Source organism: Monopterus albus, unplaced genomic scaffold, assembly GCF_001952655.1.
Source record: "Monopterus albus unplaced genomic scaffold, M_albus_1.0 scaffold3.1, whole genome shotgun sequence".
Lineage (NCBI taxonomy): Eukaryota > Metazoa > Chordata > Actinopteri > Synbranchiformes > Synbranchidae > Monopterus > Monopterus albus.
The window spans coordinates 7,248,173-7,262,873 of NW_018127883.1; the positions used below are offsets into that span (position 1 = coordinate 7,248,173).

At 41.8% G+C, this 14,701-nt stretch overlaps 2 protein-coding genes across 16 annotated transcripts in view; one reads left to right on the forward strand and one right to left on the reverse strand.

Moving 5' to 3' along the window:
* Positions 1 to 5,600, forward strand: part of lrrfip2 (leucine rich repeat (in FLII) interacting protein 2) — a 20,069-nt gene extending 14,469 nt beyond the window's left edge. For 5 of the 15 annotated variants that reach the window (XM_020598014.1, XM_020598022.1, XM_020598031.1 and 2 more), the window contains 11 exons: positions 111 to 242; positions 661 to 732; positions 1,575 to 1,745; positions 1,838 to 1,930; positions 2,339 to 2,431; positions 3,108 to 3,209; positions 3,824 to 3,956; positions 4,216 to 4,386; positions 4,483 to 4,562; positions 4,690 to 4,794; positions 4,875 to 5,600. In XM_020598014.1, coding sequence (XP_020453670.1) covers positions 111 to 242; positions 661 to 732; positions 1,575 to 1,745; positions 1,838 to 1,930; positions 2,339 to 2,431; positions 3,108 to 3,209; positions 3,824 to 3,956; positions 4,216 to 4,386; positions 4,483 to 4,562; positions 4,690 to 4,794; positions 4,875 to 4,985 — 1,263 coding nt within the window. In that variant the 3' untranslated portion in view covers positions 4,986 to 5,600. The remainder of the gene's footprint in view (positions 1 to 110; positions 243 to 660; positions 733 to 1,574; positions 1,746 to 1,837; positions 1,931 to 2,338; positions 2,432 to 3,107; positions 3,210 to 3,823; positions 3,957 to 4,215; positions 4,387 to 4,482; positions 4,563 to 4,689; positions 4,795 to 4,874) is intronic. The other 10 variants (XM_020598093.1, XM_020598049.1, XM_020598058.1 and 7 more) reach the window with 10 other exon arrangements.
* A 426-nt stretch (positions 5,601 to 6,026) lies between these two features.
* Positions 6,027 to 12,073, reverse strand: mlh1 (mutL homolog 1, colon cancer, nonpolyposis type 2 (E. coli)). The gene is made up of 20 exons (XM_020598005.1): positions 11,994 to 12,073; positions 11,744 to 11,867; positions 11,373 to 11,463; positions 10,989 to 11,087; positions 10,807 to 10,880; positions 10,592 to 10,664; positions 10,414 to 10,505; positions 10,271 to 10,313; positions 9,995 to 10,083; positions 9,771 to 9,883; positions 9,586 to 9,679; positions 9,340 to 9,493; positions 8,874 to 9,211; positions 7,730 to 7,878; positions 7,486 to 7,594; positions 6,936 to 6,999; positions 6,701 to 6,865; positions 6,502 to 6,594; positions 6,336 to 6,434; positions 6,027 to 6,215 (listed from the first exon to the last, which is right to left on the reverse strand). Exons 2-20 carry the CDS (start codon positions 11,848 to 11,850, stop codon positions 6,060 to 6,062), a joined length of 2,202 nt encoding a protein of 733 aa, XP_020453661.1. The 5' UTR covers positions 11,851 to 11,867; positions 11,994 to 12,073; the 3' UTR covers positions 6,027 to 6,059.
* Between the last annotated feature and the right edge of the window lie 2,628 nt (positions 12,074 to 14,701).

Genomic DNA, 14,701 nt, shown 5'->3' on the forward strand with positions numbered 1-14,701 from the left:
TGAAGATGGCGGGGTCATTTTTAGGTGGTGTGAACAACAAGTCAGAATTGTACTGTTTTTGTGTTTTGTTCTGACTGGAGTTTTGTGTGTGTGTGTGTGTGTGTTCCCAGCCGTCATCCCGCTGTGCCACCCCAGGCCTCTCAGCAGCTACTCTGGCATCGCTGGGCGGCACCTCATCACGACGGGGCAGCACAGACACTGGTAGCGTGTATGACCCAGACACCAGTCTGAGTGAACTTAGGGTAAGGTGTACATAACCCACATGTGCCTGATGAAGGGAGTAGAAATGCAAACGTGAAGTAATATTGCTTTACCTTCAGTTGTCATCACATTCTCAGTGCTTATATCCACATGTTCTGTGTTTAAGCGATTTATGTAAACATCCGCTCCCTCTGCACATGAACCTCCTGAAGCACTGCCTCTGTTGTGTCCTCCTGCTTCTCTGTCTGCTTTAACAGTTTTTCTTCATGATATGTACAGGAGCGCTCGATGTGATGTGATGTCATGTGTAGCTGTTCCTTATATACGGGTGGTTATTGTGTATGCCGGCTGGACTGTGTCTAAGATGGCAGCATGGGTGCTTTGTTGTCTGTTCTCAATACCCCTCATTCTCTCTGATGCCCTACTTCACTCCAACCATTCCTTCCATCTGCTCTACAGGATATCTATGAACTAAAGGACCAGATTCAGGATGTAGAAGGGCGGTACATGCAAGGGCTTAAAGAGCTTAAGGTAGAGGGGCTTGGGCTCACAGCATGCCTTCTCTTGTCCTCTGGGAGCAGAACGGTGTCACTAACCCTGGTGCCACTCTGTGCCTCCCTCCTGTAGTTCCTAACACCACGGCTGTGTCTTTGCGTGCTCCCAGTTTGAATTGCGTAATGACCCTTTTCTTTTGCATGATCTTCCCTCACTTCCTGTTTTGATCCAATTCACTGGTTGTGGAATGATATGAAGACACTCCCACGGTTCAGCTGGGTTTAAGGTTGCAAGAAGAAGAGTAACAAGCTCCACCTGCTGACAGATAGCAGCGGTGCTTCCTATTTGGAGGCTCCTCTTCCACCCAGGCTTTCAGTGGCACACTGTTGGATGGTCCTCTGGTATGACTTCTCCAGTCACACCTTCAGCAGTGTCCTGTTCTCTTAGAAGGGACACTTTGCTTTATTGATGAGTAGTTCACTAACAAACTTGACTCCTGGCTTTTTCTTGGTAGCATTTGATACAGCTGATGCACTTTACAGTAGATTACTTTTCTTCATCTTCTTTCCCTGTTCACTTGTACTTCTCGTTTTCAGATCCCCTTTCACACTGTTGCCTTGTTTCACTCCTGAAAGTGAATTATACATTTTAACTACTGCACATCACATATTAGTCCCAAAGGACCTGCTTAAAATGGAAAATTAGGCAGAATTGTACCTTTAATGAATCTTGTGTTTAGAAACAAGAAAGGTGTGTAGCATGTTTGGTGTGTTAAATGTGTTACAAAGACAAATTTACTTTGCCCACCAGATGCATGTAGGTGAGCTGTGCTTTAATTCAGTTTACTCTGTTCATTAATGTTTGTCCACCCCTGTCAGGAGTCACTCGCAGAGGTGGAGGAGAAGTATAAGAAAGCCATGGTATCGAACGCACAGCTGGACAATGACAAGGGTAACCTCATCTATCAAGTGGACACATTAAAGGACGTCATAGAAGAGATGGAGGAACAAATGGCAGAGCTGAAGAGGGAGTTGGAAGAAAAGTCAAAGGTGAGACATTACTCAGTCAAGGAAAAGCTCTGAAGCCTATTATGTAAAATACTGGAAGAGTTATGGATAAGATGTTTTGTCTGTGATTTCAGGAACTAGAAAGGCAAAAACACACATGTACAGTCCTGCAGCATAAACAAGAAGAACTGAAAGAGGGAGTCCGCCAGAGAGATGAGCTTATAGAGGTAAGGCTTCCCTCGCATTAGGAAAATAAACTATTTCTGCCAGTGTGGCCACACCAGACCACTATTCTGACAACACCTCAAAAGGTACTGGTGCCTCTGTGCACGCTGCAGAGGACGCTCTGTTCTATAGCAACTTTTGATAAGGATTGATTGACACTGGCCCATCTCTAGGTCCCAGTGGACTGCTCCGCCTCTTTGATATTTAGTTGTTTCATTTTCCTGAGTCTGAACATAATCATTCCTTCCCAGCATTATCAGTCTCTTCTCACACTGTTCCACCTGTTTCTGTCTCATTTTTGTATCAGTGTTTCTGCCTGTTCCGTTCTCTTCTGGGTGCCCCATTCAATTTTCCCTGCTCTGTTCTTACTCTGTGTTGTGTCGTCTTGTTACTGCTCAACATCTCTACAGAAGAGCCAGCAAATGCAGACTAAGTTAGATGAACTCACCAGAGAGGTGTTTGACCTGCAGGAAACGATAAACTGGAAGGACAAAAAGATCGGGGTAGGCGGTCCCACACTGGTGCTCTGACAGAGTAGGAGAGGCAGTAGATGGTTGTAGTGTCCATCCTGCTCTCTTGCCTCTCATACTGTCTTTGCATGATGGAGACCCTTCAGCATAAGCACATACCTGGACCCATCCACTTTCACAGTTTGATTTTTTGCATGTCAAAGTAACAGGGTTTTCCCTTTGGATTTCATAACTTCAGCTAATAATGCATAGTAACTGTGTTGAACCCCGCAGTAGAGGGCCTGTGAAGTAACAATAGTTTTGTTAGAATTGTCATGTACACTTAAAGAGAAATGTATTCCATATGTTTTAGTATAACATGCATGGTCTACCTGTGGATCAGTTAATGTTAGCTCCTGAAGTCAGCCCCTTAACAATGAATCATACTTGTGTAGTGTTTCAGTGAGTGCAAAATCAGAAGAAATGATCTCCCTCCTTCCAAACTCACCAGCCCCTGAGCTCTCCGCTCCACCTTTCCCACTAACATTTTGTGTGAGCATGTCATCTTTTCCTATGTCGTTTGTTTTTACACCTGTCTTGTTGGCTTGAGGTGCTCAGTGCATGTTGGTGCATCGAACATTGCTGTAGCATGTTATATTGCATGTCTGTCCAAAGTCTGTCCAACTTCTCCTCTGCCTCTTCTCTTCTCTTCTCCCATCTGTGTGGCCAGGCACTAGAGAGGCAGAAAGAGTACTTTGATTGCGTTAGGAATGAGAGAGATGAGCTCAGAGATGAGCTCACTGACATCAAGGAGAAGGCCAAAGCAGGAGAGGTAGGTCCACTAAGCGTAGAAGAATGAGATGCAAACAACTTTTGATACTCTTCTGTTTGGTTTAAGGCCAGTTAATAACCTGCTACTGTGTTTTTACTTTTTACTTCCATCCACTTGATCTTTGTGTTTATGTTGATCTGTATTTGACCTTGACTGCAGTGTGCTAATATCACATTACCGGTTGATTTGTTTATAGAGGGTGTGCCTGTAATGTCACTGTACATAGACCTCACCAACCTAACTTCCCAAAGCGCAAACACATAACAGCAAGCATCTGATATTTTGCAAACGCATGATGAGGAAAAAAAATCTATAGTTTCAGTATCCTAGCATGGTTTCTTGAAAATGAAACTTACAATATAATCTAAATATTGTTGCAAACATCTCTGAACACAACCAGAATATTTCAGGTCCTTGTTATTTCGATTATGCAAGTCCTGACACAGCCTACTATAGAGTTTTAGTTTGTGCCCTCAGGCTTATTTGGGCTCCCAGTGTTTGGCTACTGTACACACTGATATTATTATTTTTATCGGTGACACTGTTTATGCTGTGAATCTTCTGCTAGCAGAGAGTGGAGCTGTTCCTCAGTAATCTAGGTTCTCTCACCACAGAAACACGGGCTGGTCATTATCCCAGACGGCACACCAAACGGAGATGTCAACCATGAGCCTCTGTCCTCAGGGATCACTGTGGTCTCCCAGGAGGCCGCCCAGGTGCTGGAGTCTGCTGGAGAGGGCCCGCTGGGTGAGTCAGAGGATGTGATTCCTGTCTAGAAAGCCTTTACAATGATGTTAAATACATTGATAAGATGGGGTGTGCATTTATATGTATCAGAACTTGTAATAACAATGTTTCTTACCTCACACTTCAATAATCTTGTATTCTAGCATGCCTGCACATGCTTCTATTGGTCCATGCAGTAGAATATACAGTATTTCTCCTGCTAAATTTTCTAATTACTGTAAACTGCATAGATTAAATGTATTTTCTTCCTGTTTTACAGATGTCAGGCTACGGAAGTTGGCAGAGGAGAAGGACGAACTGTTGGCTCAGATCAGGAAGCTGAAGAATCAGCTGGAGGAGGAGAGACAGAAACACTCGATGGTGGACAGTACGTACACAGACGGGGAGAGGATCGAGAATGGTACAGACCTACAATTTATTGAGATGCAGAGTAAGTTGGCTTCCCTACATGACCATTCACAAATTATCTGCATACACAAAAATATTTTTGTACTTTCAAACTCACTGGTTTCTGTTTTCTCTGCAGGAGATGCCAACAGACAGATTAGTGAATACAAATTCAAACTTTCTAAGGCAGAACAGGAAATGGCTACAATGGAGCAAAATGTAAGTGGAAAAACAGATGTCTTGTTAGGTCTAATAATAGTCCACATAAAGTGATAGAGACATGATACACAGGTATGAAAATGTTTGTTTTAGGACTCCATGTCACCAGTTTGTGTCTGTTTTCCAGATTGGTAGACTTGAAGGGCAAGTGTCCAGGTACAAGGCAGCAGCAGATAACTCAGAGAAAGTAGAAGATGAACTTAAAGCAGAAAAACGGAAACTGCAAAGAGAGGTAAAAACAGACTGCCCTGCATTTTGTAGCAGGAAACATCAGCACGCTGAATGTGACATTGCCCCTTTGTTCTCCCACAGCTGCGTACAGCTCTAGATAAGATGGAAGAGATGGAGATGACTAACAGCCACCTAGTAAAGCGCCTTGAGAAGATGAAGGCCAACAGGAACGCCTTTCTGTCACAGCAATGAGGCAAGGCAGCGTCCCTACAGAAGCCCTTAAATTGCCACCTCAGGCCTCTGCCATTCTGCGTCTGGAACATTTCCATTTTCAGCTGTAACACTTTAAGATTTGTAGCTAACCAAAAACACTTTAAGAAAACTTGTAGCACAGGCAAAAAATGAACCATTTTGTCTGGCAAGCTGCCAGCATTTTGAGAGGGATAACTCAGAAACTTAACTAATAAAACTAAAGTTGCAGGGAGATTCATCTGAGGAAATTTCTCTAGTCACTACTTAATTTTCAGAGCTTTGTATGACACGTTATCCACAAGATTTTCTTTCTCTTGGTTGGGTGCTTGGCTGTACTGTATTTGTTTTGATAAGTTGCATGAATGAGTATAACGATGCTTTTCAACTATTTAACCCTCAGGGCCGCCTGGGCCCCGCACCTTCCCCTCACACAGTTAAGTGCCTTTTCTGCACCGCTCAACAAAACAGTAGTTGTTTTCCAGGTACAGAATGATGTATTTAAAAAAAGGTGCAGTCATTATTTGAAAATATAATGAACCGATCGCGTCTGCTGCAGTTTGTGAAATTTTTGAAAATATTTAAAAGATTTCTTGAAAATAAATGTAATTTACAGAACTGCGTATACAATCTGAATCTTTTCCTGATCTAAATCTTTTGCTATTTTGGTGTGGCTAAGTGGAGGTGTTCATTTCCAAGCTGAGCTCTTATCGCTCCACACCATGTCTCAGACTGGAGGAGGAAACGTAAAAATAACAGTCAAGCTCGTGTCCTGGCACGCTTCAGGTATCATTATGGGACCTGTGACCCAGTTCCATTTTTCCTGGCTACAAATCCAAAGTTTTACTTACAGAAAGCCATGTGAAGGCATGGCACTTTTAAATAGGCCATTCAGAACTAAGACTTCCTGTGAGGGAGGAATCATACGTCATGAAATATGGATTCTCTCAGTAAAACATCTGAAGATGTTTCATACTAAATATTTATTTACAGCACAAATATTACATCAATAAAACAGCAGCATGTAGGGTTTTTTTTTTTTGGTTTTTTTTTAAGTCGTTCCTTTGACAATGACATTCAGCACCTTTCAAACACTTTATAGAGATCAGGTAAGTTGGCAATCTGCAACACAGTGCCATCCTCACTGAAGTGCTTTGGAGGACTGAAGAGGGTTCGGAAAGCTTTGAAGATAATGTGCTCAACTTTCCAATGCCATGAGTCCACTTCAGCAACCTGCAGCACAAACAACACTCATTTCAGTTCTTTGTCATTAATGTGTGTAACACAATTAATTTCCAATATGTATGGTATATTAGCGGTTTTTCCAGATGCGAGTGTTGGGTTCCTCCCTACCTGCTCAGCTTCCAGGATGTACTGCTTCCTGATTGAGTAGAACATGCTGCACTCATTACTGAAGTCTCTGAAAAACTCTTTCTCATTGTCCCAGTTCACCTGCAAAAAAAAGCTTTCAAATACAGTTGTCTCCAAAGATATGAGGAGAGAATGACAAGACCCAAACCTCAGTGGCCAGGCGTAGGATGAACATGGGGAGACCCTCCATGACAGGGGTGTACTTGTCAAGCAGCAGTGGCAGTCCTGTTAGATTTCCTTCCTACAATGCATGAAGTTCAGTTTTACAGCATGGCTTGCTATGAGTAAACAGGTGAGCAGTGGCAGCGTGCAGGGTTGTTGCAGAAATTTGCACAATCCCAACTGACCTGGTCTATCTCCATGGAGAAGTAGTCCTCTAGCATCTCCGCTTTCTTCTTCAGGAAGTCCACTATGAACTGAGCCAGGCCTTCTTTGGGTCCGTCCTCTTCTGTCCAGCCGCTGTCCTCAGAGTCCAGAGCCAGCATGGCCAGGTCATAAAGTGGAGCTGGTGTCTGAATGCACATAATCAGCCATGAGAATCAGAACCTGTGTAGCATCATTCACAATGTAGACTTTACTTACAGACAGCCTTAGGATGCCAAAATTCCCAAAGTCATAGATCAGTATTTGGTAGAAGAGCTCCTGGCTGCAACAGAAACAAAACACTGAATTTATTCTGTATATCTGAAGACAGAGGGCTGATACTGAGTCAGTATGTGTAGAAATGCATTCCTCTTATAAAATCCAGAAAAAAAAAATTCTCTTTTCAGGAGACTTGGATCTTTTAAGTCATAGCTACATGCCCTTATTAAAGACTATTAATTTACTATATGCTCATTATTTATAAATCAACAAGAGTGACTTGTATATCTGCCACATTTAATGATATTTTTAATAATCACTTTAGTAAAGCACTTTATTCAGGGGGTTTTGTTATTTCTGAACACTTTAATATTTCAAATAGCCAAGAAATTTACAGAAAATTTAATGCAATAAATAAGTAGGTATTTTCAGAAAGACTCTTCAAGATACTTCTTGGGAAAGTGTATTTAAAGAAGCAGATCCAGATTCAGCCTATGTGCTATTGATGAATTGTTTCAATAAATCTTTCCCTTAGGCATCTGAGTCTGACCTGAGTTTGGTGGTGTTGAGTAGGTAGAGTTTGGTGTGATGCTGGATCAGAGTCCACTGGGGATTCACACAACCCACAAACGAGTGGTTCTGCAGCACTTCTTGAAGACCTAGAGAAAATATGCGCATACTCCAACCAGGAAAATAACGTCGAGAAGTAAACTTCAATCTATTCTGAGTTGTAGTCTGTGCACAGACAACCGCATCAGAGGTATGATCCAAATGTTTAGCTTTGTTTAGTTTACCTTTGTGTGTGTTCTCAGTGATCTCAGCTCTCAGCTCTTTGATACTGGTCAATTTTATGACCCGTCTCTTGGGCGTGGCTGCAGCCATCACGTCCTCTTCATCCTCCTGCTGCTGCTGCTGCTTCTGCTGCTCTTTACTTGGACACTTCCTGGTTCACAATACCACACTGCATGTTTACAAACATTTCCTGGTTCACAATACCACACTGCATGTTTACAAATATTTGTGTTGTCCAGGCACCAACTCACACCGGCTTACAGTAGAAATGTTGAGAGACTTTTCAGGCTATGACAATGTTTACACATTTTATCACAGACTTCATGGCAGAGTTTTTGTCCTGGCATAAATGAATGCAGCATGTATTGTATTTGACAAATTAAGACTACATGAAGTACTTTTTCAGCCACATGGGGAAAGAAGCCATCCACAATCTGATTAATATAGCCTTGCCATAAGATATTTCTTAGGTTCTAATGGCCAGGTTAGCAAAAAGCTACCAGTTTAGACAACCAGCAGACACAGACAACATTAGCATTCATGTTTCTGCCCATCTGATGAATATCTTCAGTATTTACCCTCTTTTTAGCCGCCTTTGGTTTCTGCCAACTACTGAGAGAAATACAAGGATGTTCAGCTGCTGGATCTTTGACTCTTCTTCACCTGCTAGTCTCCACCTGTTTTCTCTCACAGGTGGTGTACACTGGTTGTATCACCTTTTGCAGAAAACTGGATTAATTAATGCACTGAGGCCAAACTATAGTGTAAATTTGCTTCATGACAATATGCGGAACTTCAAAAATGACTCAGAGAGCAGTCACCCCATGCAACCTATTAAATCTTTCTGCAAGTCAGTCATACTGTACTATTGCACTACTAGCAAAATGATTCACTGATTGGCCCTGAGGGAATGACATCATTCACAAGTGATGATGCATTCATTCTTTCTCTTGCTCTCTTACTCAACCCATTAGCTGTTGGTCAGTGCTCATACATGTTTACCTGTCCTGATTGGACTTGTCTGGGCTGCTCATGACAGAACTGACTGAGTGCTTAATCCTCAGCTGAATGCACATGCCTGCTTTAAGGGTTCAGCTTAATTACTGTAGCTCTGGCACAAGTCAGATATAAAAAGAAGTGAATCACCTGGGAACGTCATGAGTACTTGGACTGCATTCTTCCTCGCCCCTTGGCACCTCTGCCTCCTGCTCAGCCAGGGCTTCCAGCATGTCTGCGTCATCCGTGTTGTCCATCTCCATGCTGTCAGGCTGGGCAATTGTGGCGTTGGCCTCCTCGCTACTGGAACCAGCTGTTTCAGGGCCAGGAGGCGACTTCTCTTTTGGCTTAAGGAAGGCGTCTAGCTTCTGAGCACGAGAGTCGGTCCTCACCATCTGATGTGCATAGACTCTCTCAGTAGAATGTGGTGTGGTACAGGAGGACTTGACTTCACTGCCACCTGTGACTGAAAGCCCTGGTAGCAATGTCTGTAGAGACACACAGTGTATGCGTCACAATATACACTTTTTGTATGTCCAAGGAAATAAAGACCCACAACAGGACTGTTGTGATGATGCCAGCATATTTACAGAGATAGTGATCAGTCATACCATACCTGAGTGAAATATGTGCGTGAAGAGTTGGAGCCAAGGAGTTTGCTCTCGATATGCCTCTGAACGCCCTCGATGACGCTGTCTTCATGCAGGAAATGCACCTCATGTTTTGTGGGATGAACGTTCACATCTACATTCTGTGGGGCGATCTCTAGGCTGAGGTGATCAGAAAGCACCAGTGCATATAAAATGAACAGAAACAACACAGAATTCATTGTAGGAAACAGGCAAACTGCATGTTAATTTACCTGAGGTAAAGAAAAGGGTGCGTGTTCTTGGGTAGGTACGCCACGTAAACTGTCTCGATTGCTTTCTTCAAAGCACTCGACTCCACCAGACGATCTGACATCACAGACCACAGTCTCCATTTAACAAAGTGCTAACAAGATTAACCGGTCAGCTTCATTTCCCATAACTTTTCCTTGATACATACGATTAATGAAGAGAATTAGGATGCATTTCTTGACTGAGTAGTTTGCATTTGAGATGTAGCCTTTCATCTTATAAGCAAGCTTCTGATCGTCACAGCCAACTTCGATCAGCTCCCTAGCAACATAGCACAGAAGCAGTCATGCAGTCAGCATAAAGCTGGTAAGAGGTCACATAACTGCAGAGAGCATCAAAGCATTTTTTTTTCCTTTCTTGGTCGATTCATACCTGCTGACTGCACTACCAAAAACCCCTCGAATATTATCCACCACAGATGCATTAGGTAGGGTCCTCACATCTGCCACTGTCTCTCCTTGCTGGAAAAGGAAGCAGGAACAGAAAACAGGAAAACATAAACAAGTAAAATGACAGTAAATAAATATGCACTTAGTCTTATCTTACAATTTTTCTTAGTGTACTCACAAACAAACAGATACTACGGAAGCTCACATGGAAATGTAGTGCTATCAGGTATTTAACAAACAGAAAGTAGGCACATCTCACCTTTTTGACAGAAAAACTTTTTCCTGAATTGTGAATGGCATACCTTCAAAACAACACAATCATGTGTGAGTACAGATGTTTTCCAAATACCATGTTCATCAAGAAAAGGAATCAGGAGAGACACAAGGAGTAAGACAACAGACCTGCTGACAACATCTACAATCCTGGAGTACTCATCACTGGGGCTCTTTAAAGCTTTCCTCCTGGTGGACACATTATAGAAGAGATCCTCCACCTGCAGACAGGGAGAGAAAACTATTGGAAGTTTCTCACCAGCTGTAAACTTCATTCTGTAAGATGCCGCGTATTCAATGAACTCACAAGAATCTGTGTTCCCTGGTTGCCAGCACATGGTTTGGGAGGACCTTTAAGTTTGCCGTCACTGTAGCTGGCTCTGCACAATCACAGAAGAAAAGAATAGATCTGTTGCAAAAGCTCTGCCACACTGGTTATGTTATAGCTATTGCAATGTGCATGTAATCTTCAAGAATGCAAGGAAGCAAATGAGTGAAGCATGACAGATGATGCTATCACACCTGTAGGCGCACTTGGCATCGGCTGTCTTAGTCGTTATGGTCACATGGGCAACGTGACTTATACTAGCAAGGGCCTGCAAACAAAAGCAGACAGTGAATGTGACATACAATATGTGTACATAAAACAATCCTGTGTCAGCAGTGATACTGATCCAGAGTTCAGGGCTAGCAGCACTGCTCACCTCGCCTCTGAATCCGTAGGTTGCAATAGCTGAAAGGTCCTCAAAGGTCTGGAGTTTGCTGGTGGTAAAACGCTCACAAACTATTTCCATATCCTCTCTCTGCATAAGTGAAAGAAAGCTTAGTCAATGAGGGCAGCCAAGATCAGATTAGATATTACAGAGGGCACAAACTACATCTGTCTCAAGTATCTTATTTCTTTGCACGTTACCTGTTTTTTTAACCTGTTTTTACTCACACATTAGAACATCATGGCATTAATTTGTAGTTATATGACATACAACCCAACAAGACGAGAGGCAATACAATTTGGATTCTCAGTTTGAACCGTACATTTTTACAGACAACACCAAAAAGAGAAGGATGCTTCCCCCATGTGGACCCACCCTAATTCCAGTACCGTTATCCTGAATCTGAAGGAGTTTCAGCCCGCCGTCTTTTATCGTCACCTGAATGCTGGTGGACTTGGCGTCCAAACTGTAACATTTAAAAAATATATGCTGTAGTTATTATACAGCCGTGTTAACTGGGAAGAGAAATTATCAAACAAGATAAGCCTGGATAAGACTGTTACTATATTACAGGGACCGATAAACAGCTTTTCAACAGACGTGAAGTAAACAATAGCGCTGCTACCATATACCATATTCACGTTTACTGGTTCCACTAATGACTATTTACGCCACTAGTGGAAACCCAGCATTGGCATACATTATCAAAACGAACTGTTGCTGTGTGGCTACTCAGTTAACGTTACCAGTTTTCAATCAGCTCTTTGACCGCGTTGGCAGGACGCTGGATAACTTCTCCTGCAGCTATCCGGTTGACAACAGTCTCGTCAAGCCTCCGTATAACTCCCGCCATGTTGACGGTGATGCCGACTTCGTTTCAGAATAGTTAAACAACAGAGAATAACTGTAAATACCTATGCAAATGGGAAAAATTTAGGTTCAAATGTTGCATTATAACTTAACAGGATACGCGTAAGTGCGGGACTTGCGACGTACGTATGGCGTCACCACGTTACTCTCTGGAAGTCTTCTTCTGTTGCAAATATTTTGTAGCTCCGAACCATGCACAGCGCCTCTATACGATTGGTCAATAATGCTGTTTTCTTTTGTGTTGCATCAAAATTTACATATTGCACCACACATTTAGCAAAAAAAGTAAAAAAGAGTTCGTTATTTTCACAAATTTGTTCTTTGTACACATCTTACTTTATATATAATAGCGTATAATATAATGATGAGCTTACAATTCCTGTTGTAGAATAAGAAACACACTAGTTTGTTAACATTTGTCATCAGTGTAATTTTACTGCTGGTTGGAAATGAAATCAAAATGAAGGCTATGTGTCCCCAACAACTACCTGTCAATAGGTTTGGAACTGTTGTGTGACTCTAGCATTTATTTTCCAAGATAAGCATTGTCCAGGTGTTATCAGGGACTTAATGTGTCATTCAAGTGGGAATTACTAAATAATTCAGTGTACAACATTAACACAGTCAAAAGTCCAAAATCCAGGTCAGTTATAGTCACAACACTCCAACTGAATCATTTATATGTAAATAGTTCATGTCAACCAGAGAATTTAACCCTTAATAATCTTCATTGTCTACTCACTAAACATTTTAAACTGTGGGAAAATTGAATGGTATACTTCAAAATATTTCACCAGAACAACACCTACAATATTTGCTGAGCCATGACTTTTGGGAGTGGCTTTTTTCCCCTTAAATCAGCAGATCTATAGTGTTTCAACATCTGAAAAACACAAATGTTCTCTGAGATATTTTATGCTGATGTTTTAAAATGGAAACTAATTTACAGTATCCTGTTTGATGATTACAGTAGGTGCCAAAATTCTGTTGTTAATTGCTCAACTTTGGCCTTGGCAGGATGACTTCAACAGAGTAAAATGCTTTGAGTACACTGTCTGGGGAGTGGCACTGTTTGGATATCATGACCAGGTGTCCCAGTGCAGTCCAACCTGAATTCAATTCTAGTTTACAGAGTTTGTATTTAAAACTCAATCCAAAACACATTTTCATTTCAATATTTGCATTGGATTTATGAATGAAACTGAAAAGAATATACAGTAGACATTTATTAGGCATAGTCGAGAAAATCATTTTATTTGATTTGAGTCTACAGTCCTCCTTTACAAAGCCTATAGCAAATATGGGTAGTTTTGTAAGGACAGAGACCGTGAGGGTAAAAAGTAAAGGTGCTTCTGTGAAGCTCTCTGATCTGACTGCCCATAACAAAACTACTCTCAATTTTACAGGCTCCATACCTGTAGGGTCTCTGTAACAGAAAGGTTTGGGAGCCTTGTTAGAAAGCTTAAGCTTACTTGGCACAGTTTAGTAGTTGTGCTGCTCTTTGAACCTTTGCCAACACAACGTCAGCAGCATAAACCAGATAACCACAGGCAAACAAACCGCAAAAGCAAATTGTACAACATGAAAAGTCCCTAAAAGTATGAAAGGAAGCACTGACAAACAAATTTCAGAAATATGACTCCCTGATTAATTCATCTTCTATTTTTTTCTACATGTCAAAATTAGTGATCTGTTTTTTTTGGGGGGGGGGTCTGTTTTTTTTTTTTTTTTTTTTTTTTTCTGCTGATCAGATTAACTGTGCTATCACTGATTCCAAATGTGTGCTATACTTTCCTCTGACACTGACCATGTTCTTGCTAAAGTTACTTTACCTCACCTTTTAGGCAGAAGAGCTATTATTGTGTATTTGCATCTAAGGATATATTGGGGGATATGATGTTTGTCCTAACTCAGTGCAGGACATTCCAGTTTGTGCCACAGGATGTGTTACAGGATACAATACAATAGAGCTAGAAACAAATCAGGCATGTAAAGAAAATTTGACTCAGCACTACAAAATGTAAAGCACAGTTGCTGTTCCCTGCTTTCCATCTTGGACAGCAGCAGTTGTGACAGTGGGGACAGCCAGTCTCCATCTAGTTTGTGTATATTTGCTCTCTGATAAATTGAAACTGCAAACATTGCTTGCTACAATGCTTCAATCAACAATTGTCTGGGTGGGGTCAAAACTGGTTGTGCATCTTTCAGGTCACTCTCATATTTTCTCCTTCTAATGTGGACTGTCTGAAAATCAAACTGCTCCAAAGAACTGCCACTGCCACTCTTGCAGCGACCTTCCACATGAGATGACACACAAGCATGCATGTTAATGTAACTGCAAACACACTTGCCACAATCAGCACATATACAGACACCTACAAAGAACAGAAAGTCAAAATATTTTAACAATAGAGACAAGTACAGTCCTAGTACAAATCTTTTGTAATTACCCACAGATACACAGAGGAAATATAATGCTAAACATAAAAACACTCCCAACAAGCACATTGACAGTCAAATCAGATACAAATGTACATGTGCTGCAGTAGTACACCCACTGTTTGGAATAAGGTCAGCAACCTGCAGTAAAGTCTACACCGCTCCATCATGGTCTGCAATTACAGCTTAAAACAGAGGTGCCCATCCAAATGCATCAGACGCAGCCTGGAACAAATGCCCAGGTTTATGCTGCTGTGTCTATACACTGACAGTAAATAGCCGTTTGTTTTTGCTGCTGTGGTTTTGTGGCACCTGTGTGTTTATGTCTGTGCCTTTCTCCACCAGTGAATTGGTGATCCCCCTCTGACAAAGCTGTAGAGCGATCGCTGCCACAT